We start from the raw sequence: 8,475 nt of genomic DNA on the forward strand, positions 1-8,475 counted from the left end.
AAAATTACTTTAAATTATTAAATAAAACATGAAAATAAAAAGAACTTCATCACTGAAAACAGAAGAGAGCAAATATATTTTCCAAAGAAAGATTCAAGAGACGAACCAAACTAGAAACAAAAATTCTCGTACCTTGTAATAAGATGAAATCTTATAAGTTAATTAGTAAGATTTTTTTTTTGGTTATTAGCAAGATTTTATGTTTGTCATATAATTCAACAGAATCAAGCAAAAAAATATAATTCAACAAGAAAATTCATGAAAATTTGGCTAGTATGTTTGGATTGAAGGGTGAGGAAGGAAAGTAAAGTAAAGTAAAAAAAAAATAAAGGAAACAAAATCCCCTTTCTTTGTTTAGATAAATATTTAATTTAAAAGAAAGAGAAAGAGGTGGAAACCAAATAACTTTTGGTTTCTCTTGTAACCAAATTTTTTTAATACCCTAATTTGTAGAAAAACCTAGGAAAAGGAAAGTTGAAAAAAAAAATTTTATAAAAAAACTATTATGTTCATCTTTTTATTAGTACTAAAAATCTAATAAAAAAACTTAAGCAAATTACAATCATCTTGTAAAATTTTCAAAGCCATATCTTTTTTAAAGTAAGTTTCATATATATCTTTTAATATAAAATTTTTTTATAATTTTTTGGTGATTTGATTTTGATGAATGATTGAATATAAATAAATATATTTTTTAAGTTTATGAGATGTCACCTAACTCAAAATTAATCAATACATATTTGTAAAATATCTTTTCATTTTACACTATTAAAAATCATTGATATAACAGTAATTGTAAGATTAAACAAAATAACAAACATATCATTATCCAAAAATGCTCTAAAATCACAAATAATAAAATGTTATAATTAAAAAAAATTATTATAACGAATTATTTTTTTTATTTTTCACTCTTTATCCAAATAATGATTATTAAAATTTATTTTTTTATTAATTTTAATTATTTAAACAAAGATTATATATATCCATTTCTTTCTTTTAAAAAACTTTCTTTTCCTTTCATTTCTTTGTTAATATTTATTCAAATATATAGTAAATTTCATTAGTACCCACATTAAAAACGTACAAACCTCTAAAAGCACAAGCAAATGATCTCAAGCAACCCACCTAAAACCCATTTAAAAAATTTCATCAAAAGAAGGAATCTTAAAAGAAAACTAATTTTGGTGGTGTATTTAACTTGTAAGGTTTTCAAAACTAAAAGAGAGAATTAAAAGGAGAGTATTGGTTTTGTTAGGGAAAGAGAGTAGAGAAAGTGAGAAGAGGAAAAGATGTGGGTTAGCTTGTCGGTGATCTGAGTAGTGGCAGTGACGGCAACAAAGCTGCTAAGGCGAAAATAAATGAAAGTTTTTAGTGAGGAAAGGGAGAAAGGGAAAAGAAAAAGTTGAATGTTTGAAAGTTTTCAATGGAGCCTGCAATTAGAGAAAGATATCAGGTGGCGATGAAACGTCATCACTTGAGGAAGAAAGAAGAAAGAAAAGCGTTTTGACTTGTAAAGTTACAATTAAACATTAATTAAAGACAAATTTTGTTAGAAAAAAAAATAAAATATTTTTATGTCTGTGATTTTTTACGCACTTTAGCGATGCGGGGGACACGTTCTCCCATCTGCTAAAATTTACCTTTATTTGAGAGATTTCAAAAACATCATCTTGATATGAACAAAATAAAATGTTTTGATACTGAAATGACACGTTGAATAAAATTGAAGACCTGATTTGAACATTTAGCTATTTGTAGTTTGAGCAAGCGAAGAACAGCGATAGAAAAATATTGGTTTCGGAGGGATGATATCAAAATAAGCATTAGGGGCGTTTGGATTGGAAAAAGCAAGGTTTTTTATTAAAATTTTATTTTTTAATTTGATTCATAAAATATGATTTTTAAAATTTTTAAAGATTTTTAATAATGTAAAAAAAGTAAGATAATAAAAAACTTTCTTCTCACTAACATTTTATTAGATTTTCAAAGGAATGTGAAAATTTTATCTCATTTTTTTCTCACTTAATCTATTTTCAAATTATATTATTTTTTTAATATCTTAAAGTTTTAAAATAAATGTGATTTTTGTTATTTATAATTTTAACCAGTACTATATTTTTAAAATAAAAAAATAAAATAGATGTTGAAATTATATTTTTAAAATTTTAATATCTTAATAAAAATCATATTTTTTAAATAAAAATATAGTAGATATTAAAATTTTATTTTTGAAATTTTAAAATTTTAATAAAGATTACTTTTTTAAGACAAAAAATAATAAATATTGTTATTCATAATAAAATTAAAATAAAATATAAAATATTTTTATTTAATACTATCATATATAAAAATTTAAAATATTTTATTTAATATTAATAATTATAAAATTTGTTTTAATGGCTATGTCCATAAAATTTGTTTTAATGGCTCCCTCGTCGACTTTATCTCAAAAGTCGATTTGTTTATTTTTTGTTTGGATATAAAAATAATCAATGTTAAAATAGTAATTAAGATTATAAAATTATAAAATATAAATTTTTTTAAAAAATTATTTAATTTCAATAAAATTAATATATTATTCATGTATTATATCTCATTCATATTCGATATTATAAATATTACATATTATTTATCTGTTATAAAAAATATATAATAAAAAACTATATTAGATAATATTATATTTCTTAAACTAAACAAAAATCTTATATCACTTAGTTAATAAATCTAAGAAATTATATATATATTTAATATTAATTTTTTTTAAATCAAATTTTCTTTTAAAATCTAAGAATATGCCAACCAAACCAAACGCCTAAAAGAAATGCGCACGAAAGCTACATTTGAGTTAAAATAAAGGAACCAAAAACCAACCCGAACAAAACACCACTCTTTCTCCTCTTTGTGGGCCCATTACCGCCATAGCCAAGAACTAACCCCACCTCGGCATTCATCCCATCATTTCTATCAAGAAGTTCTCTCCCCTCTCTCTTTCTCTCTCTCATCAACACTTGCAATTTGCATAACATTGCTCTGTCTTAATGATAACAGATTCTTCTTTTTTTTTTTCTTTTCTGATTTGGGTTTTATTTTTTCTTCTTACTAGTAAAGAATAAAGAGAGGTTCAAATAAATTTGGTTCTGATGATGCGTTATTTTTGAAGGAAGTTGGTGCTTGCTTGGCTTCTTTCTGGTTTTTCCTAGAATGGGGAATTGCTGGTGTAGGTGGGAACCTTCCATTTACAGAGTCTCATCTAATGCTAAGTCAGGTTTGTTTGATTTTCTTTTTATTAATTAAATTTATGTAAAGGAATTTTCTTTTTCAAAAACAAATGACGCAAGTGAATTCAAGTTGCACGTACTCTGTTTTACTCTGTTTTATCTTCTCTTTGCTTGGCTTGCATTTTACCATTTGATTTATAAGTTATTTTCTTATTGGAATCAGTGTCCACCATGAATTTTCTTTTCATTGTTGCTTTTCTTTCATTATCTAAGTTCATAGATTCTTTGTGTTAGTATTGTGGGATTTATGTCTCTTTTTTGTAGAATGTTTTTCATTCAGAATTATGTTATTGATATTAACACTGTTGTGCCATTAGAATTGAAAAAGAAAAGAGTAAAATGTACGTTTCTTTTCTTTATTCCCACTCAAAAGCCTAGTGTTTTTTTTTTTTTTTTTTGTTTTGCAAAAGCGTTCCTGTCACTGTAGTGCGCTTAGTCTTATCTAAATAGTATACGGGGAATTACAAACTGAGTTGATCCACAAAAATATTTATTACGTGGCATCATGATTAAAAATATTTAATCCAAATGTTTATAGACAAAATTAATAACCTCAATATCCAAATGTATATACTTCATGAGATAATTGTATATGTATTTCAACTAAATTTATATAAATATATATATATATATAGAACATAAAGTTATAAAAATAATTTTTGTTCTTACTAATTTTATATAAATTATTTTGAACATGATACAAATTAATAAAAATTTGTGTTAGACCATCTTTTGAAATTCCCCTTAATTATGCAAAACTTTGATAACTTTTTTCTAAACATTTCTAATAATTTATTACTTCAAAATTACCATTTATTTTCTTTTTTTATCTTCAATTTCTGCGAATTTATTAACTCCAATTTTCTTTTGTTGTACTTATTCTTGCTGATATAATATCTAAACATTTAAATTATGTCTATGTCTATGATTTATGAGTCTTTATTAAGAATTAATGTTGGGCAGCTTTTTGTTAAATCATAAATGTAAATTAGAATAGAAATTAAAAAACTGAAAGAGAATTGAGGTTGGTGCTCTGCGTCAACCAGTTCAAATCAAGGAACTCTTCTGTTCACCTGACTTAAGCCTCTAACAATTTAGGATTCAAACTGAAAGATCATATGGTTGTTAAATATGGTCTGTAAATTGCAAACTCTCCTTCAACAACAGAAAGCAATCTGGTCTTCTTAGGATATGAAAATAATTACATAATAGATGATGCCATTTGTGCTTGTATAGATAAGCATATATTCCTTTTTCAGAGTCTCCAAAAGACCAGAGTCCCTCAGAGAAACAAAGGAGGGATGATACCAAGTTGCCTTCAAATCCCAAAGAAGTAGAAGACCTACGTCGTGATTCTGCCGCAAATCCGTTAATCGCATTCACTTTTGAAGAGTTGAAGATTATCACCGGAAATTTTAGGCAAGACCGTGTGTTGGGTGGAGGAGGTTTTGGAAGTGTTTATAAAGGCTTCATTTCGGAGGACTTAAGGGTGGGGCTTCAACTTCAGCCCCTTCCTGTTGCTGTAAAGGTGCATGATGGTGATAACAGTTATCAAGGACACAGGGAATGGCTGGTACTCTTTTTTTTTTTTTTTCATTTTTGTGAAAAATGAAAAAAGAAGTTTATTATCACTACTGAGACTTCTAAATTTGCATTGTTCTGCACTGCTGCATGTATTAAACTTTGAGTTTCCTGCCAGTCTGATGAAAAGCTTTCTGGACTATTAGGCGGAGGTCATATTCCTGGGACAGCTTTCTCATCCAAATTTAGTGAAGCTATTTGGGTACTGCTGCGAAGATGACCACCGTGTACTAATATACGAGTATATGGCTCGTGGTAGTGTGGAAAACAATCTTTTTTCAAGTAAGTACATTTCATCACTAAACATAAATAAATCCATGCCATTGTAGGAATCTTGAAAATATCTCCAGCAAATACAACGGAGTGACTATATCACTAAGCAACAAGAAAACAATATCATTTGATTAGGCTAACACGAGTTCTCTTTCATTGCTCTTCCAATCAATGGGAACTCCAGTTCCCCACAACAAGGGGACTACTTTCATCATTCTTAGCCAAATCACATTTAAATGGAACCAAAATATATATATATATATATAGTTTTTAAGACAGCAATTCAGTATGTTAATCAGAGTTCAAAGCAATTAAAAGAAATACATATTCCAAAATCTACTAGTGTGGTTTCCAGCAATCTGTATGAGTGAAGTAAAACTTCTTTATAAAACAAGGTGATAGAACAAAGGCCTCAGAGGTAACTCTATGGTTTTAGTAGGATCACATCTAGTTTCCTATAGTATTGTATAAGAACAGCAAACTAAGCTTTATGTTCCATAACTTTTGGGTTGGTTGTATGAAAGGTCAAAAAAAAAAAAAAATCATGTTGAGTCATAGTTTTAAATTTTCTTGTGTAATCATTTTTATCAAAAATAATTTTTTTATCTAATTCCTTAACCTCGTATTATTTTTTATTATTTGTATCCATGTTTTTCATGATCTATCTCTAAAAGTTTTGATCTCTCTCAAATCTAAAAACTTATTTCTCCTAACTGATGCACAGATAGGTCTATGTTTCATATGTCCAAACCATCTCAAACGACTTTTTCTCATCTTTTTCTCAAATTGGACTACCCTTAATTTTCCTTGAATTTTTTTATTTTTAATTTTGTCTCTTCTAGTCTTACCACATATCTACCTAAGTATCCTTATTTGAGCTATGCTTACTTTTTTCTCATGTTGTTTCTTAACGGCCTAGCACTCAGTCATATATAATAATATAGGTCTTAAGGTTGTTTTATACAATTTCATCTTTAACTTTAAAGGCATGTGGCGATCTTCATCACCTCACCTATCATGCTTGAATCCTATGATTTAGATCCCTTTTTATCTAATATTGCTCTAATTAATTGATCCCAAATATCGAAAATAACTACTCTTTGGTATTATCTCATCATTTAATTGAATCACACTTATGATTACCAAACTTACATTTCATATATTCAGTTTTAGATTTATTCAATTCATCTATAGTATTAACAAAATTGAGAGGTAAAGTTAATTTGATATGATACCCGATATTTTCCAATGTGACCAAATTTTGCAGATATCTTGGTAGGGGTAGTGTGCAGTTTTGCTTATTTATATGTAACTAAGGGAAAAATCCGTTGTTACAGGAGTATTGCTTCCTCTTCCATGGTCAACTAGAATGAAGATTGCATTGGGTGCCGCAAAAGGACTTGCCTTTCTCCATGAAGCAGAGAAACCTGTCATCTACCGTGATTTTAAGACATCTAATATTCTATTGGACCTGGTTAGTACTCTTTTTTTTTTTTTTTTAGCAAACAAGGAATTATATTGCTTCAACAATGTACATTCTTTACACTTTATATAGTACCTACTAACCTCTATCTTAGTAAACTCTAGGAGCTAGACGAGAAACTATACGTACGGTAATCTCAAGGGTGTATAGTTAATAACATAATATATTGAAAACTCGCAATCAATTAATATTCAAGAATATGTAAGTGTAATCTAAACACGCAATTAATAAGAATTTAAGGTGGTCTGGCACTTCAACTTAACTTGTACCTACTGGTGAAAGAAAAAATTCATTAATTACAGAGAAATTACAAACATCTTCATCAACATTCATAAAATAGTCCTCAATCCAAACAAACCTGAACACACACACGAGCATATTCTCCCATATACATATCCAAAAGCAACTCTAGGCATACGAGTATTTTCGCTCGATTTCAACAAACAAAAAATGACAGCAAGCTTACATCTATAGAAGAAAAATGCAAAAGAATCTGCTTGATTTTATGGCAAGTATGTGAATCAGTTGTAGATATTGCTGTGAGAGCCTTAGCTTACCTTTATAATTTCTTTGATGTATTCAATAAACAGGATTACAACGCCAAGCTCTCTGATTTTGGGCTTGCGAAAGATGGACCGGTGGGAGACAAATCTCATGTATCCACTCGCATAATGGGAACTTATGGATATGCAGCACCTGAGTACATCATGACTGGTAAGTTATTGCTAGTGCTTATCCCAACATTTTATCTATTATGCATTAAGTTTTCTTAAGGATGGATATCAAAAGAGTGGAACTTTCTTCTCTAATTGATTTTAATATCATACAAAGAATTAATAGCTAAGTAAGCTACTATATATTTTCATGGGCTTGAAAATTAATCCATCTCAGAGGTAGCTTATGAGCTGATCAGGGCACTTGCTCTTGTTTAAAGTACGTAAAAAGGGACAAATCCAATTGAATAATTGATATTAGCCATTTGGCTTTTTATTTTGCTTTTACACCGTTATCACACCGCCAATTTTATGCAGGACATCTGACTCCTCGAAGTGACGTGTACAGCTTTGGCGTTGTACTTCTTGAACTTCTCACAGGAAGGAAGTCATTAGACAAGTCACGACCAGCCCGTGAACAGAACCTCACAGATTGGGCTCTTCCTCTACTTAAAGAAAAGAAGAAATTACTCAACTTAATAGATCCAAGATTAGAAGGAGATTATCCTATTAAAGGGGTTCACAAAGCTGCCATGCTAGCTTATCATTGCTTGAACCGGAATCCCAAAGCAAGGCCTCTAATGCGGGATATAGTGGATTCATTGGAGCCTCTGCAGCTTTCGGACGAAGTTCCAATGGAAAAAACTGTCATAACTGTGGTTAGTGAAGAACCAAAGGAAGAGTTAAATGTTAAGGGAGGTTGATACTGTAATTGGCACCAGCAATATGCTTTATGTGGTCAACTTTTTCTCCAGTTTAAAAGGAGAGTTTTTGCATCATTACATGGCCTTCATTTGTGAATCTAGAAAATCAAAGTTTACTTGGTTTACTTGCTATTTGAATACTGTATAGTAAATATCTATCAATCTTAATAGCCAATTTGAACTTGATAACTAAAACACACATCTTGTTCTAGCCATTCCTTTTATAACATACTAATATGGCAAATGTTAGATTTTTACCATGTGCCAATATCAGCCAATTGTTATTGTTATGTTCCATTCTATTCCAAGATATAGTGTACCAAAAAGTATATTGCCTTATTTCTTTTGGAATTAAAGGCATTTCATTCCCCCAATTTTTTTTTTCTGCAAGGTTTAGGGCCATGAATCACTTATGGGGTTGAAAAATCAATTTGGAGATC

General features: G+C 29.0%; 1 protein-coding gene across 2 annotated transcripts; it reads left to right on the forward strand.

The window, feature by feature from the left end:
* The first annotated feature begins 2,837 nt into the window (after positions 1-2,837).
* Positions 2,838-8,160, forward strand: LOC111285743 (putative serine/threonine-protein kinase PBL16). 2 transcript variants are annotated; one of them, XM_022875333.2, is made up of 7 exons: positions 2,838-2,974; positions 3,164-3,268; positions 4,541-4,854; positions 5,009-5,144; positions 6,473-6,609; positions 7,209-7,332; positions 7,650-8,160. In XM_022875333.2, exons 2-7 carry the CDS (start codon positions 3,205-3,207, stop codon positions 8,033-8,035), a joined length of 1,161 nt encoding a protein of 386 aa, XP_022731068.2. In that variant the 5' UTR covers positions 2,838-2,974; positions 3,164-3,204; the 3' UTR covers positions 8,036-8,160. The 2 variants fall into 2 exon arrangements, with proteins under 2 accessions (XP_022731068.2, XP_022731067.2); XM_022875332.2 differs by having other exon boundaries at positions 2,851-2,974; positions 3,107-3,268.
* The last annotated feature ends 315 nt before the right edge of the window (positions 8,161-8,475 follow it).

The sequence above is a fragment of the Durio zibethinus genome, chromosome 6 (genome assembly GCF_047325235.1).
Source record: "Durio zibethinus cultivar Kanyao isolate XHJ-2024 chromosome 6, ASM4732523v1, whole genome shotgun sequence".
Classification (NCBI taxonomy): domain Eukaryota; kingdom Viridiplantae; phylum Streptophyta; class Magnoliopsida; order Malvales; family Malvaceae; genus Durio; species Durio zibethinus.